Consider the following 27,802-nt stretch of genomic DNA (forward strand, 5'->3'; position numbering starts at 1 on the left):
GGAGAAACCCCGTCTCTACTAAAAATACAAAATTAGCCAGGCATGGTGGCGCATGCCTGTAATCCCAGCTACTCAGGTGGCTGAGGCAGGAGAATCGCTTGAACCCAGGAGGCAGAGGTTGCAGTGACCCAAGATGGCGCCATTGCACTCCAGCCTGGGCAACAAGAGTGAAACTCCGCCTCGAAAAAAAAAAAAAAAATTACGAGGCTCCTAAAGAGATTTCATTTGTATGGGTTTCCACTATCAATATTTAATTTCAATTTATTGAAATTAAAACTGAAAAAATTTTAATACACAAGCACACATTCAATTAGCCATCAGGATGATAGCCTCATTACATGTCACGGAGTCTCTAGCAAACACTGTATACTTGTGAAAGAATGAGAGTGAAAAATACAAAGGATGTCTCAGCATTATTATAAAAATAGTTTTGACTTTGGGGATCCATTGTTCTCGCTAAACTAAACACACCCTCACTATCCCACCTACGTTATTTATCTTGGCAATTTCTTCTTTCTGGAAAGTTCCTCTTCCTTATTACTGTCTGTAAAAAGCCTTCAAAGCTCAAATACCTGACTCCTCCAGCCAGAAGTTCACCCTCTCTTCCCCAGTGCCCCATAGCATTTTGTTTTTCTTTTTTTTTTTTTTTTTTTTTTTTTTTTGAGACGGAGTCTCGCTCTGTCACCGAGGCTGGAGTGCAGTGGCGTGGTATCGGCTCACTGCAAGCTCCGGCTCACTGCAAGCTCCGCCTCCCGGGTTCACGCCATTCTCCTGCCTCAGCCTCCCGAGTAGCTGGGACTACAGGCGCCCACCACCAAGCCCGGCTAATTTTTTGTATTTTTTTTTTTTTTTTTTTAGTAGAGACGGGGTTTCACTGTGTTAGCCAGGATGGTCTCGATTTCCTGACCTCGTGATCCGCCCGCCTCGGCCTCCCAAAGTGCTGGGATTACAGGCGTGAGCCACCGCGCCCGGCCCCTATAGCATTTTGTACCTCTCTTAAGAGGCCTTCTCAAGTCACCCAGTAACTTATGTCTTGTCTTTGCTACATGAAAACAGGTACTGGATCCAAGTCATCTTTTTATCCCCATCAAAACTCACATCCTAATTAACATGTAATAGGAAACCAACAAATATTTAAGTGATGAATCAGCAGGCCTAACCAGACTTGGAAGAATAAGCAAGAAGACCTATCTGGTTGCCCCTCACTGGCGACAAGACTCTCAGACAAGGTTGCTAGATGCCCAAAACCTCACACTAAAACTCCTGAAGGAACAAGGTTTTCAGAAACTGCTTACATCACCTTCATCCCCTCTGGTCACTTATGCTGCTCAGGTTAAAGTGCTGACATAGTTGTCCTGATAAATGCAGTGCAGTCTGGTCCCTGGGAGGCTCATTAAATCAAAAAGCCAGAGGCTGGCTACCTGCCTGGGAAACTACCACTGATGCTCCTGGACTGTAAATTGCCAAAAGAGACCCCCACAGGGGAAAGAGGGCAATGTTTGCCAGGGGATGAAGGGGCAGGAGGCCAAATAAACTTGAATGCACTGTGGCTTTCTTCATTTCTGAATCCTACTCTGCAACTCCCCGATCTCTGCCTTGGCGCATGCCTGGGCTGGGAGATGACAAGCCCTTATTCTTTGTAAAAAATAATTGTGTGTTCTGAAACGACACCTCTATTATGATTTCCAAATTGACATCTCTGCTCTAATGCAGAGGCATCCAAGCCTCCCCATTTCACACACTAGCAATTATCGTTTAAGTTATCCAACGATAGGCATTCATCTGATCGCTGCAGGGCCCCCTAGTTTGAGGGGTGCACTTAAAGCATGTGATGCAGTTGCCAGCAGAGACTGGCAGGCAATTCCTGCCCCTGATGTGAGGTGGGCCAAGGCAAGGTACCACTGCTAAAATGCTAGTAACCTCAGGAAAAAAATAGACATACTACAAAAAGACACCACAGTGCCTATAGTGTAGATCAGCCTTATTTTACTATTATCAAATATAAACAATTCACAGAGTGCAAAATAATGCTTTTCACCAGAAATGCTTAAAAACATCTTTACAAAACATTAATGTATTCCTCAGTGCCTCTGGGCAGTGAGAGATAGATGGCAAAACATGACAGCACAACATAATCACAGACAGCAAAAGGGAAGAGGCTGGAAACAGAATGTATACATAGTGTGCAATCATGTATCTAGCATTACAAAAGTCTCGTCTGAGAAGTCAGCCAGTTCCCCCTGGGAACATATGACCCTCTGCTAACTGTCTGGTGGGTAGTTATTTTTAATACATGGGTAGTTATTTTTAATACATTTGTAAGATGACTGGTTGGCACTATGCTTAGCTGCTATATACCCTCAACACATTACACTATAGTTGTAAGACTTGAATGTATAATAAAAACTCACTTTAGTTAGCAAGTAAACTCAAAGGCCCAAGCCAATCTACATGGACCTCTTTACTTAGTATCCAAATCCATTTCTCTGGGAGACTTGGGAGGTCTGCTCACAGACCACAGACTTTTTTTTTAACCCAGAATTTACCATCAGAGGCTTTTCACCAGAGGATGAGTAAGACCAAATCTATGGGGGGGGAAAAAAAAAAAGGTCCACAGCTAGTTTTGATGCCACATGCACACATGCCCCCTACATGCAACAGGTGGGATATATAGGGTTTAGAATTTAAGAGGCAGTGTATCCTAATTCACTGATTTCCCCCTGGAATTTATTGAATTCCATAATGTTGAATTCTTAGCTAATTTTATTCAGAAGCACAGATAAATCCTTAAAAGTCTACCTCCAGGCCAACTAAGTCTACGAAGAATATCCTGGTAGAATCATTTATTGCTGTGATACTAGTAAGCCTGTGAAGGTCTTAAAAAACATTTTTTCACAGCCACATTTCTGACCTGAAACTTTAAAAACCCTTGACCAAGGCCATTCATTAAGAAGTGACAGGTCCTTCACCCTGGTATACTGCAAACACTATATAATAGGAAGTAAAATCTTAGGACCAATATCAGAAAGGCAAAGCGAGTTAGTACGTGAAGCCTCAAGAGAATGAGGGAAAAGCAAAGCACAGTGTGCTGGGGTGTTTATTAACCAGAGGCAAGGAGGCCAATTTCCCAGCTCATATCTGTCCATGGAATGAGGTTTCTAGAATCTGCAGAAATATGAGGGCAGAGACTACAGCTGGGACCCCAAACAATCCACTGTTAGCCCTTGAGCTAACACAAAGCTCAGAGTACAATCACTTTTCTTATATCCAAGGTTCATTCTGAACTGCTTCTCTTAGTGACATTTGATTTCACTGATTCGCCTCTGGGGATGTACTACTTGCCCTTCCACCCTGATCTTGACTTCAGCAACCACCCTGATTCCTTTTGGACTCAACATTTGACTCTACTGAAATAATTTCTCCACCATTTCCCTCTGTCTAGACAACATGAAATTGTCATAAACGACACCTAAAGTACAATTAGTAGAGAAACTGCAATTTCCACTCTCCTCCCCCGTTCCCAAAAAGATTCGCACATTAACGTCCTCCAGCATGTCAATCAATACTACCCTGAGGAGGATTAACTCTGTAGAGTCTGGAAGTCATTCAATTCCCTGCTTGCTAAAAATTATGCATTTTCCCCCTGTACTATAATCAGAAGATGTAAATTACCTTCCTTTTATTAGCACTAATGGCTATAATCTCAGAGTTCTGAATGCCTGCTAAATCGATACCTGTGTAAAAAGTCCCACAAACACCGCTTTACCCAGCTGCGCTTTATTTAGAAAAATCAGAGACAAAAGACAAAAGATAAGACAGAAGAGGAGAGAAGCAATGAGAGAAAGGCATGACACAAGACCACCAGAACCAGGCAGTACTATTAACTATCATAAGAAGATGGTTTGAACCCACTGACAGTTCCTTGTGAGATGTCATAGTTTTATTCATTTATTTATTTATTTTGAGATAGAGTTTCGCTCTTGTTGCCCACGCTGGAGTGCAATGGCATGATCTAGGCTCACCGCAACCTTCACCTCCTGGGTTCAAGCAATTCTCCTGCCTCAGCGTCCCAAGTAGCTGGGATTACAGGGATGCGCCACCATGCCCGGCTAATTTTGTATTTTTAGTAGAGACAGGGTTTCACTATGCTGGCCAGGCTGGTCTCGAACTCCTGACCTCGGGTGATCCGCCCACCTCGGCCTCCCAAAGTGCTGGGATTACAGGTGTGAGCCACCGCACCCGGCCTAATGTCATATTTTTAAAAACCAGCAAGATCAAAGGACAACAAATCATGAAATAATTTACCAGTGCTTTTCAAGGGGAGTGGAATGCCCCCCTGAAATGTGGCAATGTCTGCTGACGTTTTTGGTTTTTGCTTCTGGGTGCCAGAGCACCACCAGTATATGACAGGTGAAGGCCAGGAATGGTGCCAAACATCCTACAATGCACAGGAGAGCCTCCCACGGTGAGGAATTATCCAGCCCCAAATGTCAATAGTGCTGCTGTTATAAAACCTTTTGATATATCTTAATGGTCTGAGACTAACCAAGAAAACTCTGAGTAACTAAAATATGAGGCAATTTAGTGTTTGAGCCTTAGAATCAGACAGACTGCAGTTTAAATTCCATCTTGTGTCACCCACTGGCTGTGAGACCTTGGGCAAGTTCATTATCCTCTGCTTCCACATTTGAGGGGAAATCTCTTATTTCACATGGTTATTATGATTAAGAACCTGTGTCAAGCACAGTAGCCAGTACAGTCTAATAAACAGCCATTACTGTTTTTTTCTTCCTTAGATTACAGCTCCCAAAATATCTGCAGGGAATATGATGCCCTCTGTCCACTCAAGTCACTATGCCTAAAAAGGTACTTTGTCAGAAAGAAAGACATGTCGAAGAAGGGTGAATACTATAAAGGTATAAACAGGGGTACCTGAGCCCTGAGAATCACATGCACCCCATCCACGTAAACCAACAAGAACAGTCAGGTATCCATCTACCAATCTATGTGTTGGTCCATCCAACCGGTGATTCAAACAAATACTCAGTGCCTTCTGTTAGTTATATATATTAGTACTATATAAAATACAGATGTGGGCTGGGCATGATGTCTCCTGCCTGTAATCCCAGCACTTTGGGAGGCTGAGGCAAGAGGATACCTTGAGCCCAGGAGTTCGAGACCAGCTCGGGCAACCATAGGGAGACCTCATCTCTACAAGAAATTTAAAAATTATCTGGGCATGGTGGCACACGCCTATAGTCTCAGCTACTTGGGAGGCTGAGGCAGGAGGATTCCTTGGGCCATGGAGGTTGAGGCTGCAGTGAGCTGAGATCATACCACTGCATTCCAGCCTGGGCAACTGATTGAAACCCTGTTTCAAAAATAAATAAATAAATAGGCCAGGCGCGGTGGCTCACGCCACACTTTGGGAGGTCAAGGCGGGTGGATCACCTGAGGTCAGGAGTTCAAGACCAGCTTAGCCATGGCCAAAGTGGCGAAACCCTGTCTCTACTAAAAATACAAAAACTTAGATGTGTCAAGTCTGGGCGCGGTGGCTCATGCCTGTAATCCCAGTACTTCGGAAGGCCAAGGCAGGTAGATCAAGATCACTTGAGGTCAGGAGTTCGAGACCAGCCTGACCAATACGGTGAAACCCTGTCCCTATTAAAAATACAAAAATTAGCCAGGAGTGGTAGCACGTGCCTGTAGTCCCAGCTACTCTGGTGGCTGAGGCAGAAGAATCATTTGAATCCGGGAGGCGGAAGTTGCAGTGACCCGAGATCGTGCCACTGCACTCCAGCCTGGGCAACAGAGCAAGACTCCGTCTCAAAAAAAAAAAAAAAATTAGCCAGCATGGTGGCAGGTGCCTATAATCCCAGCTACTTGTGAGGCTGAGGCAGGAGAACTGCTTGAACCCAGAAGATGGAGGTTGCAGTGAGCAGAGATCACGCCATTGCACTCCAGCCTGGGTGACAGAGCGAGACTCTGTCTCAAAAAAGAAATAGGCTAGGTGCGGTGGCTCACACCTGTAATTTCAGCACTTTGGGAGGTCAAGGCGGACAGATCACCTGAGGTCGGGAGTTCAAGACCAACCTGACCAACATGGAGAAACCCCATCTCTACTAAAAATACAAAATTAGCCAGGCATGGTGGAATATGCCTGTAATCCCAGCTACTCCAGAGGCTGAGGCAGGAGAATCACTTGAACCTGGGAGGCAGAGGTTGTGGTGACCTGAGATCGCATTGTTTGCACTCCAGTCTGGGCAACAAGAGCGAAACATCGGCTCAAAAATAAATAAAAAACAATAATAATAAATAAAATAAAATAAAATAGATATGGCCCTTAGAGTAGTCAATCTCCAAAGATGGCTCCAAAGAAATATCCTCTTGGTATTCTCACCCTTGTGTGGTCCCCTCCCACACTGAATCTAGACTGCTCTATCACTAGCTTTAATCAAGAGAATGCAGCAAGCTGTGCCAATTCTGGGCCTACCGTTTTAAGAGAACTGGCAGGCTTCCGTTTCCTTCCTTTTAGAACTGTCACTTTTGGAAACCTTAAGCTGCTATGTAAGAAGTCTGCTATCCCTGTCATCTATATAACAAGAAATATAAAAAAAATTTTTTAATTAAAAAAAAAAAAAAAAAGCCTGGCTACTCTCTCAAGAGGCCATGTGGAGAGAAGAGCCCGAGTCTACATGACAAGGGAGAGAGACCCAGTTTATTCTAACTGGGCCTCCAGATGACTCTAGAGAAAACCCAAGGAAGATCAGCAGAAGAACTTTCCAACTGAGCCCAGTCTACACCCCCCACACACACAAAAAAACCATGAAAAATAACTGAATCAGTTTTAACTCACTAAGTTTTGGAGTATGGTTTGTTATACACCAATATGTGAACAAAGTAGTTCCTTATCTTTGTAAAACTTTCAAGCTAGGCACAACAGCAACAATTAGAACTAAGTCCATGAGGTTAGTTTACAGCCAAAATCACATCTCTCCTCAAAGGAACCTTGGCTACTAAAAACAAAAAAGGCATTTGAAAACAGATCATAATAAAGCAAGTGTAAACTTGCTCACTGTTTGTAAAGCATAAGGCCCCTGTATTAGTCAGAAGGGTCAATGTTCATTTAGAAAGACTTGCACTCTCTCCTATCTCAAGGCTCTCCATCTTTCTGAAACACATTTCAGCCCTGGGTGGCTCCCTTTCAATGTAGAAAATGGTCCTAGAATTTGAGAAATTAAGGCTATTTGTGCTACCTCCCTTATCAAAGAAGTAGGAGGCCAGGAGCAGTTGCTCACTCCTGTAATCCCCGCACTTTGGGAAGTCAAGGCGGGAGGATCACTGGAAGCCAGGAGTTCGAGACCAGCCTAGGTAACACAGCGAGACCCCATCTCTACTAAAAATACAAAAATTAGCCAGGCATGGTGGCATGCACCTGTAATCCCAACTACTTGGGAAGCTGAAGCAGGAGAATTGCTTGAACCAGGAGGTGGAGGTTACAGGATCTCGTACAGGAATACGAGATCATGCCACTGTATTCCAGCCTAGGTGACAAAGTGAGACTGTCTCAAAAAAAAAAAAAAAAAAAAAGGCAACCTATGGAATGGGAGAAAATATTTGCTAACCATATATCAGATAAATGTTTAATGTCCATAATATATGGGGAACTCCTACAACTCAATAACCAAAAAACCCCACAAATAACCATACTAAACAATGGGCCAAAGACTTGCATGCACATTTCTCTAATGATATACAAATGGTCAACAAGCATATAAGAAGATGCTGAACATGACTAATCATTAGGGAAATGCAAAGCAAAACCACAATTATTTATCGCCTCACACCTGTTAGGATGACCACTATAAAAAGAAAAAAAAAAACAGGAAATAACAAGTGCTGACAAGGATATGAAGTTGGAACCCTCATGCACTGTTGGTAGGATTGTAAAATGGTTCAGCTGCTATGGAAAACAGTATGGAGGTTCCTCAAACAATTAAAAATAGAACTACCATATGTCCAGCAATTCCACTTCTGGTTATGTATCTAAAAGAACTGAAAACAGGATCTTGAAGAGATATTTGCACACCCATGTTCATTGCAGCATTTTTCAAAATAGCCAAAATGTGGAACCAGCCTAAATGTCCATCAGTAGATGAATGGATAAAGAAAATGTGGTATATACATAGAATGGAATATTATTCAGCCTTTGAAAAGAAGGAAATTATGATACATACATACAAATTTTTCTTTTATTTATGTATTTATTTTTTTTTTTTGGAGATGGAGTGTCGCTTTGCGGTGGCACGATCCCGGCTCGCTGCAACCTCCACCTCCAGGTTCAAGCGATTCTCCTGCCTCAGCCTCCTGAGTAGCTGGGATTACAGGTGCCCACCACCGCACTCAGCTAAGTTTTGTATTTTTAGTACAAATGGAGTTTCACCATGTTGGCCAGGCTGGTCTCGAACACCTGACCTCAAGTGCTCTCCCTGCCTTGGACTCCCAAAGTGCTGGGATTACAGGCGTGAGCCACCGCGCCCAGCCACTGTGACATATTAATAGATGATCCTTAAGGACATTATGCTAAGTGAAATAACCCAACCACAAAAAGACAAATACTGCAAGATTCCATTAATAAGAGGTACCTAAAGTTATCAAACTCACAGAAACAGAAAGTAGAGTGGTGGCTGCCAGGGGCTTGTGGGAGGGTGAAAAGGAGTCATTCAAAGGATACAGAGTTTCAGTCACGCAAGATGAAGAGGTTCTAGAGATCTATTGAACAATAATGTGTACTGTACACTTTTAAAATTATTAAGAGGGTAAATCTATGTTATGTTTTCTATCACAGACACACGTACACGAAGATAAAAAGGGTTACATGTGCCAACAGAAAAAAGAAAAGATAAACGCCACCTTGCTGAGGTGAAATGACCCAAGGGGACAGCAAGGAGACAAAGGCAGTAGAAGCTGGGCTACCTCTGTGTAGGGGAGGAAAAAAGCAGAAGAGGCAAAAAGAGTCACACGTACCCTCTGATGCAGCAAAGGAAAAGGGCACAATGTTAACAAGCTGCAATTCTCTTTCTATGACAAGGTCATACTTTCAGCCTCTGATTCCTTTATTATTACAATTTTCTACTCCTGCTCTAACTTGATTTTAATTTCCTGGCAAGTGACACCCAAGTCATGCAGCCTTTTCATTGGAACCCACCACTCTGTCCAAGGTGCTCTGCAAAAGGTGCAGGCATTCTTCTCCAAGATTTTACATAGTCCATTTACATAGTCCAAAAGAAGGTTGCTCTCATACTGCATAATCTGGCGTAATGGAGATCTGCTCACTAAAGTGAGCCTCATCCAGCAAATAAGCTTGGAACCTCCATTTTCCCCCTTTGGAAACAGAGGAGGAGTTTGTTAATTGTTGCTATTTAAAAATCAGGCAGCTTCTCAGGTGAGGGGGCTGTCAGCATGTCAGCCTACAGCAAGCAGGGGGAGCCCCTGTGGGTGAATTAGGCAGGATGGGTGGGGTGGTGGAGCGGGTACTGCAATGACCAGTGACTCCCCCTGGTGGAGCCAAGTGGTAGGGCACTTAGGAAATATTTACCCACACCTAACCATCAACACTTTTTGCTTGAGCTAATGCAATGGCCAAGTACACAAAATTGGATTTAAGTAGGAAACATGACATCAGCCTAGCATAGACTAAGGCATCAAGAAAGTCCATGCCTTGACGAAAGGGGCTGCTGTCCTACTCAATTCCTGCTGACTGTTAGGTGGGAATGTGAGCCTGTTTTTTCAACAGAATCCAGATACCTGAATTGATATGGAAAAAAAAAATCCAAATTTTTAGAAACACTGTGAGGCAAACAAACATACTTGAGGACTATTTTGCAATATCTGGGTTAATGTAACAACAGGCCCACCCATGAAAGCAAAATTTGCTCACACAAACATGTTGTCAGGAATGCTTCCAAGAAAGAGCAGAAATAAGATGTACTGAATCCTGGGCCCACCCCCCAACCACTCAATAAATGTGTAAGAAATCCAGGAGGAGAGGATGCTACCTGCACAGTTCTAATGGGCTGGGACCAATTACAATAAGCAAAATATGTTATGCAAACAGAACCCCATACACCAGGTGTTACTGTCTTGGAAAAGCCTCCAAAGCACCCTTTAGAGCACTACTCTGAATAGATACAGTAGAGAAGGGGATCTGAAGGGGGAAGAATGAGTACACGGGAAATTACTCCCAACGTATTTGCAGCACACATACAGACGTCACTGTAGTCCCCAAGTGCTCCAAGACCCAGAGCTGACAGAAGCGATTACATCTTTTCATGTTTCAGGATGTATACAAAGCACACAGCACGCTCTACACCATTCAGCCCCAGAGAGAGGAATGATGAGGGATAATTTAGATCAGCCTAGTAGGTGCTAGCATGACCTGCACTGGGAGAAGGGCTGCCTGCCAAGCATACTGCCTGGAGGATCTGGAGGCTCATGCCCTCCCAACCAGGGCAAGCCTCCTCATTTGCACACGATTCCCAAGAAAGAAAGTGAGGCTGGAGAACCTTGCTTCAGGCCAGATAGCACAAGAAACAAATTCTTTATGCATTTATGCCTGCTCTTAACCATCAAAGAATCCCACAAGAGCCAATACTTAGAGCATCTAGTCCAAACTAGAGAGAGAGCAAGTGCAGGAGTCCCCTAACAACCTCTTTGGGGCCCTCATTGTCATAATGCCTTCTATTACTCTAGCACCTGACTCTTCCAAATCACATTCCTATAAAGCAGGAGTTGGCAAACTATAACCTGTGGGCCAAAACCAGCTATGAATGGTTTTCATATTTTTAAATGATTGAAAAACATCAAAAGCATTTTTATGACTCGTGAAAATTATATGAAAATCAAATTTATCTCCATAAATAGTTTTTTTGGAACACAGCCACACTCTCATTCATTGATTCATTCATTTATTTGAGACGAATTCTCGCTCTGTAGCCCAGGCTGGAGTGCAGTGGCACGATCTCAGCTCACTGCAACTTCCACCTCCCAGATTCAAGGAACTCTCCTGCCTCAGCCTCCCAAGTAGTTGGGAAAACAGGTGCCTGCCACCATGCCAGCTAATTTTTGTATTTTTAGTGGAGATGTGGTTTTGACATGTTGGCCAGGCTGGTCTCCAACTCCTGACCTCAAGTGATCCACCTGCCTCGGCCTCCCAAAGTGCTGGGATTACAGGCATGAGCCACCACACCAGGCCCACACTCACTCATTTAGATATTGTTTGTGATTGCTTTCATACTACAACAGCAAAGTTGAGTAATTGCAACAGAGACTGTACAGCCTCCAAATCCTAAAATAATTTACTATCTTGACCTTTACAAAAAGCTTGCCAATGCCTGATATAGAGGGTAGGGCAGGGAACACACACAGAATTCAGAGGCTCAAACAGAGTGACCTTCTTGGGCAGGTGAGCAGCAAAGGTAAGAAAGATTAACAGAATGAGGCTGGGCGCAGTGGCTCACGCCTGTAATCCCACCACTTTGGGAGGCCAAGGTGGGCGGATCATCTGAGGTCAGGAGTTCAAGACCAGCCCAGCCAATATGGCGAAACCCTGTCTCTACTAAAAATACAAAAATTAGCCAGGCCTGGTGGTGGGCACCTGTAATCCCAGCTACTTGGGAGGCTGAGGCAAGAGAATCACTTGAATTCTGGAGTTGGAGGTTGGAGTGAGCAGAGATCTGCCACTGCACTCCAGCCCGGGTGACAGAGTGAGACTCCATCTTAAAAAAAAAAGATTAACAGAATGATATCCCTCCTTCACTCTATCCTCATTCCCATATTGCCAAAGAGAAAATGGGTTGCCTAACCACCTCCAATGACGAATACATTCGATATCTAAATGTTACTGCCAGCTGGGAGAGGTGGCTCACGCCTGTAATCCCAATACTTTGGGAGGCCAAGGGCAGCGGATCACTTGAGGTTAGGAGTTCAAGACCGGCCTGGCCAACATGGTGAAACCCTGTCTCTACTGAAAATACAAAAAATTAGCCAGGCATGGTGGTGGGCGCCTGTAATCCCAGCTACTCAGGAGGCTGAGGCAGGAGAATCACTTGAACCTGGGAGGCGGAAGTTGCAGTGAGCTGAGATCAGGCCACTGTACTCTAGCCTGGGTGACAGAGCAAGACTATGTCTCAGAAATAAATAAATTAATTAATATAAAATTACTTTCTTATGAAGAGGCAAGAGATGCCTGGATTTTTCCAATCACTTAATAAGACACAGAAGACTAAGTGGATGAAGGCCAGTATGTATGTGATTGTCAGAGATAGAACAGGGCTATGTTTTTCTCATACAAGGGTGTCAGAGAACAAATGTACACTAACACCTCAAGGTGGCAATTATTAGAATAAAACAAAAGTTTTTCTCAAAAACTTGAGGAGGAAGCTCCTGAAAACCCGTAGTAGGAGAATTTACTACTGATAAGCTTAAGAGCTTATGGGGGAAGAAAGGTTGAAGAGTTCTTTTGAGATGTTGTTTCTCTCTTTTGCCCAGGCTGGAGTGCAGTGGTGCGATCTCGGCTCACTGCAACCTCTGCCTCCCGGCTTCAAGAGATTCTCTTGCCTCAGCCTCCCAAATAGCTGGGACTACAGGCACCCACCACCATGCCCAGCTAATTTTTGTATTTTTAGCAGAGATGGGGTTTCACCATGTTGGCCAGGCTGGTCTCAAACTCCTGACCTTGTGATCCGCCCACCTCGGCCTTCCAAAGTGCTGGGATTACAGGCGTGAGCCACAGTGCCCGGCCTTAAGAGTTCTAATCTATGAAATCTATGAAATAATGTTCCGTTTAATAAAACAGGAAATAAGAAATACTTTATATATCTTACATTAGTAATAATGAGTAGCATACAATTAATTTTCATTTACCACTAACAACACTCATACTCTTGGGCACTAGCAATTCCACTTCTAGAACTTCATCTTCTAAAAACACTTAAGTACACAAAGATCCTGCAACACTGTGAAAAAGAAAACAAAACATGGCCAACATGGTGAAACCCCATCTCTACTAAAAATACAAAAATTAGCCAGGCCTGGTGGCACACACTTGTAATCCCAGCTACTCGGGAGGCTGAGGCAAGAGAATCGCTTGAGCCCTAGAGGTGGAGGATGCAGTGAGCCAAGATTGCACCACTGCACTCCAGCCTGGGCTACAAATCGAGACTCTGTCTCAAAAGAAAAAAAAAAAAAGGAAAAGAATTAAAATAAATGGAAAAATGTGTTTTGATTAGCATAGAAAAAATTCTGGAGTTAACACACACACAAATTGTTAATAGCAGATCTCTGAGCAGTGGCTTTAAGAGGATATCCACTTTCTACAATTGTACATTTCTGTAATGTTTGATTTTTTACAAATGAATTGACAATAGTTTTGTAATTAGCAAAAAACAGGCATTTCATTTCCATTTATGATCTCTTGTTTACTATAAATTTTTCAAGCTCTCCCTTCCTCACAGTTTGATAACACGCCTTCTTGTTTGGAGGTTGGGGAAGAGTGGAGGGGCTTTGTTGCAGGTAATATGCCTGCTGAGATGATTGATTCATTCATTTGTTCACCCGTTCATCAGCTCTTCACCCAAACATTTAAGGCCTCTCTTATCTTGACAGAACAAGTCACTCCTCCTTTTTGGTTCTCAACACAGTCTCAAGACACAAATCAATCTAAAAGTGTGCAGAGTTGGCCTAGCTTTAATTTACGCTACTTAGCTCCTAGGTCTATTCTCAACCAGCAGCCACAGTTATCTTTTTAAAATATAAGATCATGCTACTCCACTTCTGATGGCTTCCCAAGTCACTCAAAGGAAGAGGCAAAAATCTTTTAAATGGCTTAGAAGACCCTGCATAATCTCATCCTTGTCACCTCTCCAACTTCATCTTCTATCACTCCATCCCTTGCTGTGCTCCAGCTGCACTGGCTTACGGTGCCAAGCATCTCAGAGATTTTGCATTCGCCCTTTCCTCTGTCTAAAATGTCCTTCCCCTAGTGTCGACGGGGTTTGTTTTCGCACTTCTTTAAGGTCTCCTCTGCTCCAGTGTAACCTTATCAAACCTTTTTTGATGATCCTATTTCAAATTGCAGCATCCCCTACATTTTTTATACATTTCTCTTTTTTGCCATAGAACTTATCACTGTCTGGCATACTAGATATCTTATTTTTTTATTGTCTTTCTCCCATTAGAATGAGAGAATTATTGCTGGCATTTAAATAGCACCTGGTGCCAGCCGGGTGTGGTGGCTCAGGCCTATAATCCCAGAACTTTGGGAGGCCGAGGCGGGCGGAGCACCAGAGGTCAGGAGTTCAAGACCAGTCCGGCCAACATGGTGAAACCCCGTCTTTACTAAAAATACAGAAAAGTTAGCCAGGCGTGGTGGCAGGCGCCTGTAATCCCAGCTACTTGAGAGGCTGAGGCAAAAGAATCACTTGAACCCGGGAGGCGGAGGTTACAGAGAGCCCAGATCGCACCATTGCACTCCAGCCTGGGCAAGAAGAGCGAAACTCCATCTCAAAATAAAGTAAAATAAATAGCACCTGAAATCCAGCAGGTGCTTGGTAAATATCTGTTAATGGAATGAGTGAATGGATGGATGCATGGATCAATCACAGTTTACAAGCCCAACTCTCAGCATCATTAGGAAGAACCAAACTCATCCAGGAAGCAACTCTTGTGCATACTCCTCAGTTCCCTCTTCCTTTTTCTGAGAGACAGGGTCTCCACTCTGTTGCCCAGGCTGCAGTGCAGAGGCGCAATCATGGCTCACTGCAGCCTCAACATTCTGAGCTCAAGCGATCCTCCCACCTCAGCCCCACGAGTAGCTGGGACTACAGGCACATGCCACGATGCCCAGCTAATTTTTGAGCTTTTTGTAGAGATAGGGTTTCACCATGTTGCCCAGGCTGGTCGCAAATTCCTGAGCTCAAACCATCTGCCCAACTTGGCTTCTCAAAGTGCTGGGATTACAGGCATGAGCCACCACACCCAGCCCTCAGTACCCTATTCTAAAGCCTGAGTTTACCTTCCCCAGCTTCCCTTCCCTTACATCTCTTAAAATAAGTTTGTTAATTCCACCACAGGCTTTGTCTCCTTTTTATTTCCCAATACTTGGTCCTCTCTCTTCCTAGAAAGAACACGTCATAATTTGCCTGTATCACAAATGAAATTCTCACAGTTGAGGATTCTTTCCTATTTGTCCTTAAATGCCGAACTTCTAACTAAGAAGAACTCAGAAATTAGAAAGCGTTTATTGTATAGTATCTTGAATACCAAAGACAACAATTCCACCAGTTTTTTTCAGGGGGAACTATTCACACTCCGCATAATTAGAGGTAAAGCAAAACTTTCTGCTAACTAACGTAAGGATTCTGACCTCCACAAGAAAAAAAGGACCTACAAGCATCTCAAAACTTAACAAGGTTCACTCTCATGATGCTCAGACTCCAAAACAAAAGACGAGAGCACACATTTTCCCAAACCCTAAAAATCCTACTTCTAAGCAAATTTAATGAATGCCTTCCACAGAAACTTAAAGAAAAAGCATCAGTAGGAAAGAAGCTTCGCATTTAAATTGGATTATCCACATGTAATTTTTGAACTAAATCAAGACCAAGTATACCTTCATAGAGATTGCAGAAGAATCTTTAAGGAGAAAAAAAATACCAACAGCACTGACTGGCAGAGATAATAATATTACTGAGGTGCCAAGCCAAAGACCTAATAATATTACTGAGATGCCAAGCCAAAGACCAACAAAATGGTCTCAAGAGCAAGCTGTATTCAATAGGAATGGGGTACCAAAAAGATAAAAAAAGGGAAGGCTGCATATGATGCCAGTGCTCTCAAGGAAGGTGCAGGCCCTGAGTCATCAGTGTAAAGCCAATATGAAGGACACATATTGGCCAGGTGCAACAGACTTATTACAGGCTTCAGGACAACCCATTCACAAGTTAGGAACATAGCACACAGTGAAACATCAGAGGTCACCGGAGCTCAAGTTTTGGAAGGTGTGACTTCCTTGTACAACTCTAAGTAATACCGTTTCATTTATTTAACAAGTGATTATTGAGCCAATGACTCTCTGTAAGACCAAATGATGGGATATAGTAATAGGTTTTTTTATCTTTTTTACTAAAAAGGCCAAACAGGACTTATATTGCATATGAAACCATAAGGAACATAATTTCAATTCTACTTATTCAATTCAACTAACATTTACTGAGCATCTACTGTGTGGCCAGGTAGTATTCTAGGTAGACAAGGGATATATACAGACATGATCACTGCCTTCAGGGAGCTCACTGACGGAAAGGTAAACAAATAATTTTCTGTCATGGGTGCAATATCACAAAGAAGTATCTAGTACACATGCAACAAAGAAAAGGAAATGATTACTTGGGACAGTCAGGGAAGGTTTCCCAAGGGACACGGTGACAGCTGTGCTGGGTTTTGAATAATAAATTGTGTATATTCCCCATCCAAAGAAACTGGGAGAGATTAGATATCGAAACTCTTTAGACTCAGCTAGATCAATGGCACAGAAAAACGACTAAATTTGGACCCCTTTCTATAGTAGTCAGGCTAAGACGACTGCTACTTTCCTCATTTTTAGGTTGCCGGCCCCCTTTTGTGGACCTACAATCAGCCCCGCAGACACACCCATTTATTTTCCTCCATCAATGTTTGGGCCGAGGCCTCCCTGGAGAATCCCCAGGTGACTGGAGCTGAGGGATCAAATAAGTGTGGTGGCCCACGAAGCCTCAAAGGGCTTCAGACTGTTCTAAGCTCCAAAGCAATTCCCCCATAAAAGTCTAAGAAACTTAGCAATCCAATGAGGGCTTCTAACTCTAACCTTGATGGCCACATTTCACACTAAGGCCATCAATGTACTTCCCCAGTCTTCATCTATCATGACAGAAAAAGACCTAAATTCTGAGAAGACGCTCAGTCTTACTAAATACTCCAGACCCAAGTCTTTCTTAACTACCTAGAGACAGAATACAGAAACAATTAGTGCTTCTAGGAGGAGATTGAGACCAATTTTTATCTCTCTCAGTTGCTGGAATTTTAATAGTGAACATCCCTAACAGGGATCGCTTTATTGGGATTAATCGATGTAGTTCTATGGGCAAATAACTAAAACAGCATTTCTCCTAGAAGCATTGTGTTAGTTACCATTCTACCCAAAAATAATAATTACAAATTATCTAACAGACCTCCAATTTCTTACAATAAGAGTTAACTGAAAAGTTCCCTCAGGCAATGACCTACATGAGCAACAGAGGTTTTGACAAAGAAAACTGCTGTTTGAAGGCACTTATTTCAAATGAAACGGAGGAAAGGGTGCCCTCTTCAGGGCCCAGGAGTTCGAACCCCACTTTTGCTTACAAACACCTCTTTAAGAAATCATTTACTCTCTCTGTTTTCTCATCAGAGAGAGACTAGACTACAAAAGTTCTAGGTTCCCTCCAGTTTTAACTTGCCAATGAAATCATTTTCTTTTTCCTAGTACCAGCTTTTAAAGGCCAAGGGCACCCTACCGCAAGGAGCCACAATACCCTGATCTTCTGCTGGATCCTGCACTCCCACACAAGAGAAATCATTTCTTTGTAGTGAAGCAAAGGCCCACCACTCAAGTTGCAATGTAGCGTCAGACTATTATAAAAAGACAGTTTGCCCTCCACTGCCCACAGGCAAAAGGAGACAAACCGTGTACTAGTTATTACCACTTGGCAGCACACAGCTACACTGAAATACACACTGTATGCTTATTAATACCCTCACTATTTGCAAACACTATTAAATATGCCAGCAGCACCAAGGATCCAGACATCTCTCCTTTGCCTATCTTCTACTATAAGGCCAATGAACAAAACTTTCTCCTTTCAAGTACAATCACCTTTTGTGAACTCCACTCACTCAGGAACAACAGTCATCTACAAAAACAGGCTTTGTTAAAAGAACCAACCTCGTACACAAACAGCAGGGACACCTTTTCTTCCCAGTCATCCTAACCTAGCAGCAGCAGCCCAACAGTGACACCTGCTGGAGAACTAGAAGCAAGGGTTGGCTCATCACCTAGAGACTTTCAGCCCCTTTAGAAGGCAGAGGAAGAGGCAGACCAGCACCTGTTTGTCTTAGTGATTTACATCAGAATGCAGCCATTCAAATGGTGGTCCTTCTTTAATGTGTACGCACTTAGAATATTTTACAACATACCTCATTTTTGAGACAGCTGTCAGCCCTTATGGTACACGACATCCTAGCTCATTTAAAAGTGATTCCATATAAATAATGTAACTACTGTATTAATATACTATCTTACAATGAGAACCCTGAGTTATTTGTATATTTTAAAAGAAAATGAGCATAAATATAAAATTGTTTACAGTGAGATGACCAGGGACTTCATTTTTATAATACACATTTTTAAATGGTTGAACTTTAAACCACAATGCATATATTTTTTGGCACCAGAAAAGAAAAAAATACTTAAACAAAAAATTATGGTACATCCTTAATAGTTTCTGGGTTTTTTTTTTAGACGGAGTCTTGCTCTGTCGCCCAGGCTTGAGTGCAGTGGTGCAATCTCGGCTCACTGCAACCTCCGCCTCCCCGGGTCCAAGTGATTCTCCTGCCTCAGCCTCCCACGTAGCTAGGACTACAGGCATGCACCACCATGCCTGGCTAATTTTTTTTGTATTTTTAATAGAGACGTGGTTTTACCATGTTAGCCAGGCTGGTCTCGAACTCCTGACCTCAGGCAATCTGCCTGCTTCAGCCTCTCAAAGTGCTGGCATTACAGGCGTGAGCCACTGCACCTACCCAGTAGTTTCTGGGTTTTAAATAACCTACTTTATTAAGTGATTAATAATATTTTAGATGTATAATATCATAGCCATTAGTCACATGTGATTATTTAAATTAATTAAAAATTTAAAGATTACATTTATTTTCTCAGATCACAGTAGCAGCATTTCAAATGCTCAATAGCCATGTGTGGCCAGTGGCTACCATCTTACATAGCACAGATAGAGAACATTTCCATCAGTGTAAGAAGTTTCATTGGACAGCATTGCTCTAGAAAATCTAGTGGTTACAGACAAAATTATCTGATATCTAGGTGCCGGGAGCAGATGGAATATAGATTAAAGAAAGCTAGCCAAGCATTGATAACCTTTGAAGTCAGGTTATAGGTGTATGGAAGCTCAGTTATACTTTTCTCTTCGTTTTTATATATGTTTGAAGATTTCCATGATAAAATATTAAAAGAAAAAAGGTGGTTCACTTAAAAATGAAGTTATCGGCCAGGCGCAGTGGCTCACACCTGGAATCCCAGCACTTTGGGAGGCCAAGGTGGGCAGATCACCTGAGGTCGGGAGTTTGAGACCAGCCTGATCAATATGGAGAAAATCTGTCTCTACTAAAAATACAAAATTAGCCAGGCGTGGTGGTGCATGCCTGTAATACCAGCTACCCGGGAGGCTGAGGTAGGAGAATCACTTGAACCCAGGAGATGGAGGTTGTGGTGAGCCGAGATCACACTATTGCACTCTAGCCTGGGCAACAAGAGCGAAACTCCATCTCAAAAAAATAAAAATGTTATATTAAGGAAAATGCCATGAAGGGCAGCTTGCACAAATCTTTAGTCATGAAGACCAGAGTTCAAATTCTCACTCAGAGACCTATTATATGATCTTTCACAAGAAACTGACTTCCCTGAGCCTCACTTTCCTCAACTATAAAATGGAAAATTGAATACCTGACTTGCATAGAGTTGTTGTTGAAGGCAGAAGGAATTATTTCAAAGCAAGAACACAATACCTAACACACAGTAGGCCCTCAGTAAGTGGTATCTCTTTTTTTCTTTTTTTCTTGAGATGGAGTCTTGCTCCATCACCCAGGCTGGAGTGCAGTGGCGTGATCTTGGCTCACCGCAACCTCCATCTCCTGGGTTCAAGCGATTCTCCTGCCTCAGCTTCCCAAGCAGATGGGACTACAGGCCTGCGCCACCAAGCCCGGCTAATTTTTGTATTTTTAGTAGAGATGGGGTTTTACCATGTTGGCCAGGCTGGTCTCGAACTCCTGACCTTAAGTGGTCTGCCCGACTCAGCCTCCCAAAGTTCTTGGATGACAGGCGTGAGCCACCGTGCCCGGCAGTAACTGGTATCTCTAATTATCATCAAACAATAGAGTTTATTTAAATCACTCAGGTATTTCTCAGAATAGCACATGAAGAGGTACTACTAAAGCAGAATGGACAAAAGCTAACCAGAGCACACTGGTATTACGGAAACAGCAACTGCTTGGTTTCTTAGAGCAGTAACTGAAGACAGTCCTTTTACAGAGATCTTTAATAAACTTTTAAAGTGCCTACTACATGTCATGCCCTGTGTTGACTGCCTTCTCACCACTCTTGGCAAAGAGGAAGAACAGAGGCTCGGGCTCCTGATGAAGACCAGTATGCCAGGCACAATATTCCAAAACCAGGAATTGAGGAGCTGTTAATCCAGAACTGGTTTCAAGCATACGGGCAGAGTTAGCAACCTCTCTATTTTATTCATCTTTCACATCCAGTCAAGTCTCCCTCTGTTTCCCACCCAGGGCCCTTAGTAACTGCCTAAGAACCTACACATACCATACCCTTTCCTCCCTTAACATGTGCTGTTTCCCTAAAATAAAAAGGTCTTGCTCTCTCCAAATCCTATCCATCTTTCAAGACTTGATTTTGCAAAGCCTTCTTGGATGATACTTCCCTCTCTCTGAGACTACATCCAATCTCGGTACCATACAATGAAGCATTTGCTCATCTATACTTTTGAAAAATTTCGTTGTCTTGCCTCCACAATAACACTGTAGACTCAGGTGGGTAAAGACCATGTATTATACTTCTTTTGTATTTCCCACAGTGCCTAGCACAGTGCTAGAAAATTTGTAACCATTCAACTAATACTTATTGACTGAGTGACTGTCTAAAGCATCCTCCCAAAATAACAAGTACATTATGTGCATAATTCATATTCCCACCCTTATTAGAAGCTTATGTCAGAGAAATTTCAGTTGCTTTGACAGAGGATGTAATGCAGCGCAATATGCTGTTTGGATCCAACAGGCATATTCTTGGAGTTGGTGATTATGCTAGCTTTGACCTTTACAAAATTACAGAAAGAAGTCCCTAATAAATCAAGATAGATGCGCACATAGCCATACATGGAACATATGGTGGGCGATCAACTACACCTACTCTGTTTCTCCCATGAAAGAGTTGGCTAGGATGCCAATCTGAGTATGGAGAGTCTTTCCTTCCATGAATTATTCTTCTTCTCCACCCCAAGGTGAATGTCCACCTGGAAGGTCCATTCAGAGAATCTCAACTGAGCAATAGGCTGCCCAAAAACAAGTATCTCTGAAAAAATTGGAATTTTTCTTGACATACATATATATACATATATGTATTTTTTTTTCTTTTCCCTTTGTCAAACTGCAGTGTTCCAAAAGATAAGGATTAGGAAGTGAACTCAGTTGTCCAAAGCAATACAATCAGCGAAGAGCCAATATACTAATCTCTACCATGCAGGGTTCTCTTTTACTTATTCCTAGGCACTCTGGGACTACTACAATAAGTAGTCCTGCACATACAATGTCTCCACAAGGTCAAAAAGCAGGCAGAGAAAGTCAATGGTTCCATCTCCTCATGCCTCTCTAACCTAATCTACACTCTCCTTTCAAGGCTAAAGCCAGAACCTTGAGCTTAGCCAGAAATAGAGCTAGCACAGCCAACTGACTCATACTGCTAGGCCCTATCCTATCTCTGCCACCAGAGCAAGATTTTCCAAGAAAATGCAATGGCGAGATCAGAAGCAGATGCGTGGGTCCCAGACACTCCAGATACAGCCACAACATCTATAGGACTGAAGGAAATGATACAAGGAGAAAAGCAAGGGATGCAGAAGATAGGAAAGCGACTGCTTACCTCCTGAGTGAATCCTCCTCAGAGCTCTCCTCAGGCATATCCTGATGTAAGGCCTCCTGTGACACAGTTCCAGATCTGCTGGACTGGGTGTAAATTCTTTCCCAGTGGCCTGTCTCCTGGTTAAAGGCCACCCCCACAGTCCTCTCCTCCTGCGGACTAGCAGAGCTGCTCAACTCCAGCCTGCTGGAGCTGGGCGTTTGGCCCTCAGTCCGCTCGAGAGGTGGCAACTGGCTGCCACTTGATGGCACACTCTCAAAGGAGCTGGGGACCTGCCAAGAGGAGCTAGCCTCGCCAGAGGAGTAGTTAGGTGTGGTTCTTTCCCAGCGCAGGGTATCGTTGTTGAAGGTCAGGAGATTGTGGCAAGCACGACAGCGATTCAGGTGGCCACGGGACAGGTTGGAGTTGTTCTCACTGCTGTGTGGGGTGGGCTGGTGGGAAGGGCCTGGCCTCTCAGATTCAATGTTATTGTTGAGCATTTCCTGGGCCTGTTGGGTCTGGGGAGCTTCCCCACTCAGGCTCTGATCCAGCTCCTGAAGCCGGTCATACTCCAGAAAGAAGCGTCTCAGGTCACACTGAAGCTCATGGCGAATGCTGCCTGAGTTGTTTTGGCTGGAGCCATTCCCTCCATCTGACTCAGTTGCCAACCCTGATGCTGGAAAACCCCTCCCTTCTGTGGCTGAAGTGTACACAGATGCCTGAGAGCCACCTTCCTGCTGTCTCAGCACAGACAGCAAACTCACCGAAGAGGCACTGGTTCTGGGCGGGGGCATGGATTCCGCCTCAGAGCGGGAGTTCAGACTGAGTACTGTCCGGGTCCACTCAGATCCTGTCAACCCAGGAGCTATTTCTCGGTGATATCTAGAAGGGTGGCTAGACAGAGGCCCTCCCAAAGAGCGGCGGGTAGGACCCAGACTGAGGTTGCGGAGCGTGTTGCCGGCAGTGCTGCTCTGGACTGTACTGAAGGCAGACGGCCGGTTCAGGAGGCCCTGGTCCTGCTGCGTTGACGAGGCCTGCTCCGGGGGATGGAAGGGCTCGGTCTGTACAAAAGAAAAGGAAGGGGTAGTAGCTCTGGCAGAAGCAGGGGGGACACTGTCCTGGTGTGGCAAGAGGGAAGGAACTCGAGTGCCAGAGCAGCGGCTGCAAAGGCACAGGATCCCAAGGTGCTGGCAGCACTCAGCTGTGGGGTAACTGACCCGCTGTCGGAGCCTGATGTAAGCGGAAGTCCTGGGGCGCTCCGTGGAGGGCTGAGGGGGAGGCGGTGGGGGTGAGGGGGTAGCAGAATCTTGCACTGTGCTTTGCTCTCCCACCTGGATGCCAGAAGAGCGGGAGGACAGCATGTGCAGGAAATTGTGGAGGAGAGGTGTCCGGCGAACTGGCTGTGATTGCAGGAGGGCACGCTGACGGTAGTGGGATAATTCTGTTCCATCTATGGGGATCTCTGGTTCGTCATCACCCTGCAATGTGGACCAGCATGGGGCAGGGGGTAGAGCAAGGCAGTTAGGTAGAACCTCCAAGTAAATCAAGAAAAACTAACCACTGACAATCATCCAAGGAAAACAATGTTCATAGGTAGGAAACAACTCTCTACCCCTGAAGCACTGACAACTGGCCTCAGATTCAAAATAATCACATGGTATTAAATTTTCCACTCCCAATTAGCAGCATATCTGAATGAGTGCAGCTGACAAACCAATTGTCTTACAAAAGACATCTCCCCATGACATGGAAGCAGTGAGGGGAAGCAAAATGTCAACCAGCCACAGGCACATGAGTGACAAGCTATCCAACACTGTCTAGTGATGATAAGGGTTACTTCTAATGAGGCAATCACTGGAGGGTTTCAGAATCGACTCTCCTGTCAAGATTATGGCTATAACCCTGAATATACAGTCTGAAGCTAGCTTTAAATCTTGACTGGAAAGATAAGACTTGGGTATTGAGAATTAAAATCCAATATAATCAGAATTGGAATACTAGTTAAGAAAAGAACTCACAGTTTAGCTGGCATTGGAACTGCTGGACTAACTTACCTGTTGATTAGAGGGGTTAACAATTGCTGTGAGTAAGTAGTGTCCAAGTGGATCAAATCTCACCAGACTAAAATCACAGAAGAAAGAGACAAAGACACGCATAGAGAGATTATGTTAACTGAGAAGAGGAAACTTGTGTTTGAATTTATAGCAATCATTACTGATAACTGGTATCACTCAGGTATCCACTTCATTCAAGACTTTCAAAACTTTCAAAGAGATTAAAATAGTAACACTCAATACTTCTTGCCAGAGTAAAGGAATATGTATCACAAAAATAACGATTTCACATGAAAAACACCTAGAGTTGCCATCCCAGGAAACAGCTACCTTAAGCACACCTTTGCTCAAATACAAGAGTTCATCCTAACCATAAAGCATAAAATGCTCTCATACTCTGCCACAGAATCAGTTCTTCCCTCATATGGCAGCTACACCGGCAAGAAGCATGAATCTTGGTGGCAATGAACAGTCCCAGCATTAAGTGACATAGCTGAAACCAGAAAATTGGCCTGTATTCGACTGGAAATCCAAGAGGACCAAAGAAACACAATGCATCAACTTTAATACAGACAATATGTTTTGATCTTGAGGACTAAATAAATGTCAATTACGTGCTTACATCTCCATCTTCCAGTTTGATAAACACAGACAACCCACCAAGGTATCTAAAATACCACCCAAACTTCTTTCAGGTTTTCCCAAAGAAGGACTATCCAAAACAGTTAGCTTTGAAACTAAAAGAGAGTCTAATGACCCTGATCTCCAAAAACCAGAAGATGAGGCCAATAAGGGAAAGCTGAAATGAACAAAATGAATGTCTCCCAGCTGATTAGTCAGCTGCTTAGAAAGCAGGAGGTGGCCAGGTGCAGTGGCTCATACCTATAATCCCAATACTTTGGGAGGCTAAAGCAGGAGGATCACTGAAGGCCAGGAGTTCGAGACTAGCCTGGGTAACACAGTGAGGCCCCGCCCCCCAAATCTCTATGAAAAAATTTAAAAATTAGCTGAGAGAGGCTGCACACACCTGTAGTCCCAGATACTCATAAGACTGAGGTGGGAGGATTGCTTGGGCCCATGAGGTCAAGGCTGCAGTAACTTGGGCCCATGAGGTCATGACTGCACAACTGTACTCCAGCCTGGGTAACAGAGCAAGACCCTGTCTCCTTAAAAAAAAAAGGCGGGGGGGTGGTGGTGGGCATGGTGGCTCATGCCTGTAATCACAGCACTTTGGGAGGCTGAGGTGGGCGGATCACTTAAGGCCAGGAGTTCAAGACCATCCTGGACAACATGGTGAAACCCTATCTCTATTAAAAATACAAAAAAATGAGCCGGGCATGGTGGTGGGTGCCTGCAATCCCAGCTACTCTGGAGGCTGAGGCACGAGAATCGCTTGAACCTAGGAGGCAGAGGTCGCAGTGAGACAAGATTGCGCCACTGCACTCCACCCTGGGTGACAGAGTGACACCCTGTCTCAAAAAAAAAATAGGAGGAGCTATGAGGATGACAACTTGCCCTGAGCAGGGATAACAACCTGACTTCCAAGGTGACAGCCAGTGGAATGTTCTCTATCACGTCAGTCCTGTGCCAGACAATGCAGATGGGGCAGCGCACTCACCGGACCCGTTCCATCTCACTAGCTGTCTTCACCACAGCAAAGGGTTCCCGTCGACTCCAGTCCCAGAAGTGGATCTCATTGGCAGTGGCAATCAGCAGGAGCTGAGCCGTAGGGTGGAAAGCCAGGGAGGCAATGGCATTGTTGCTATCTGTGAACCAGCTTTCACTGCCACCCTGTGAATGAACCAATTCCAGATATTCTCAGGTTACAAGCTACCAGCACACTGGGAAGTCAATTTCAAGAAAGGTCCATTTAAGGTAAAATGACAATGTCTAGGGACTACTTTAAATACATCCTCTGTAAAAAGGTGTAGAAGATCAGTGATCTGGTAGTGCCACTAATTTATCAGATAAATACTATACAATCAGTTCAGTTCTTCAAATTAGTCACAATCTACAAGCAATAAGCATATATACACAGTTCCTATTTCTTTTTTTTTTTTTTTTTTTTGACAGGGGGTTTCATTCTGTCACCCAGGCTGGAGTGCAGTGGCACAATCTCAGCACACTGCAACCTCTGCCTCCTAGGCTCAAGCAATCCTCGCACCTCAGCCTCCCAAGTAGCTGGGACCACAGGCACATGGCACCATGCTCAGCTAATTTTATATAATTTTGTGTATAATATTTTTGGTATAATATCCTGCCCAGGCTGGTCTCAAACTCCTGAACTCAAGCAATCCTCCTGTCTTGGTCTCCTGAAGTGCTAGGAATACAGGCGTGAGCCACCGCGCCCAGCCCACAGTTCCATGCAAAGCCTGAGAAAAACTCAAGCTCGGTGCACAACATGGTGGAAGACAACCCGCTAGCCAGTTACTAGGACAAAGAGGATCTTGCTTTGATGATCATGATCGGAGTACAGGAATATCTTTGCCCTAAGACAACAGAAATCCAACCTGAACATATCTTAGAGCCTCCTGTACTATGTCACAACGGGCTGAAGGAAGCAAAAGTAGATGTTCATCTTAGCAAGAATGGAAGACAATCTCAGGGCATGCTTAAGCTATTGCAAGAAAAAAAAAAAAGGAATGGAAGACAGGGAATTAGACTTCCTATTAATTAAGTGGGCAATGTCTACCACAATATATTCAGATGTAGTCCTAAGAATCTGGCTAGGCTCTTCCAGAATTAAAAAACCAATGGTAAACAAGTCTCTGCATTTAGAATACCAAAAGAAGCCGGGCATGGTGGCTCATGCCTGTAATCCCAACACTTTGGGAGGCCGAGGCAGGCAGACCACTTGAGGTCAGGAGTTCAAGATCAGCCTGGCCAACATAGTGAATCCCTGTCTCTACTAAAAACACAAAAATGAGCCAGGCATGATGGCACATGCCTGTAATCCCAGCTACTTGGGAGGCTGAGGCAGAAGTATCACTTGAACCTGGGAGACGGAGGTTGCAGCGAGCCAAGATCACGCCACTGGGCAACAGAGCGAGACTCTGTCTCAAAAAAAAAAAATTAGAACACCAAAAGAAAAGGGTATCTTAAGGAAATACTCACGTGTAAATCCCAAATCCTAACCTCCCCATCTAGGCAGCCAGAAGCAATAAGGCCTGAGATGGTGGGATGAAAAGTGACACACCATGGAGTACGGCGGTGTCCAATCAGGGAATGAACACACTTGCCAGTCTTCACCTCCGTAATATAGATATTATGGTTCACATGGGTGGAGGCTAAGAGAGTCCTACAAAATCAAAGAGTAGAACTGAATTCAGAAGCATGTGGAAGGGTAACCAATCTTATCAACTTTGGATGACACAGAATATTGATGCTACCTGCCAATCCCAACATGAAAGAAACTAAGCTTTGTATGTTAGGCAGTATATCTACAAACAGAAATATTCTGATCTTTAAAAGCTTTTGGCTTGTCCACACTGTCCCCAAATGACACATGCCACATTCGGAAAATATTTTTTCCCACTGGAAAAACCATCATACCACTGGTGAGCTGTATCACACAGGCAAATGATTGTTATTGAGAAACTTTCCAAGTTTTGATCCTCTCAGTTTCCTTTGCTTGTTCTCATGATTTTTCAGGTTAGCACTGCTCATCTACTTTCTTTCCCTTTCTGACACGTGGCCAAAGTGCTGTTCATACAGTACTTCAGAGAGACTTTAGGGACTGACTTGGAAG

General features: G+C 43.8%; 1 protein-coding gene across 8 annotated transcripts in view; it reads right to left on the reverse strand.

Moving 5' to 3' along the window:
* The window catches only part of AMBRA1 (autophagy and beclin 1 regulator 1), a 204,010-nt gene that overhangs the window by 126,781 nt on the left and 49,427 nt on the right, over positions 1 to 27,802 (reverse strand). For 5 of the 8 annotated variants that reach the window (XM_009460322.5, XM_009460320.5, XM_009460321.5 and 2 more), the window contains exons 4-7: positions 27,169 to 27,352; positions 25,673 to 25,845; positions 24,055 to 24,121; positions 22,025 to 23,478 (exon numbers count right to left, since the gene is read on the reverse strand). In XM_009460322.5, the coding sequence (XP_009458597.3) occupies positions 22,025 to 23,478; positions 24,055 to 24,121; positions 25,673 to 25,845; positions 27,169 to 27,352 (1,878 nt within the window). The remainder of the gene's footprint in view (positions 1 to 22,024; positions 23,479 to 24,054; positions 24,122 to 25,672; positions 25,846 to 27,168; positions 27,353 to 27,802) is intronic. The other 3 variants (XM_024347087.3, XM_009460324.4, XM_009460323.4) reach the window with 1 other exon arrangement.

The sequence above is a fragment of the Pan troglodytes genome, chromosome 9 (assembly GCF_028858775.2).
Source record: "Pan troglodytes isolate AG18354 chromosome 9, NHGRI_mPanTro3-v2.0_pri, whole genome shotgun sequence".
NCBI classification, from domain to species: domain Eukaryota; kingdom Metazoa; phylum Chordata; class Mammalia; order Primates; family Hominidae; genus Pan; species Pan troglodytes.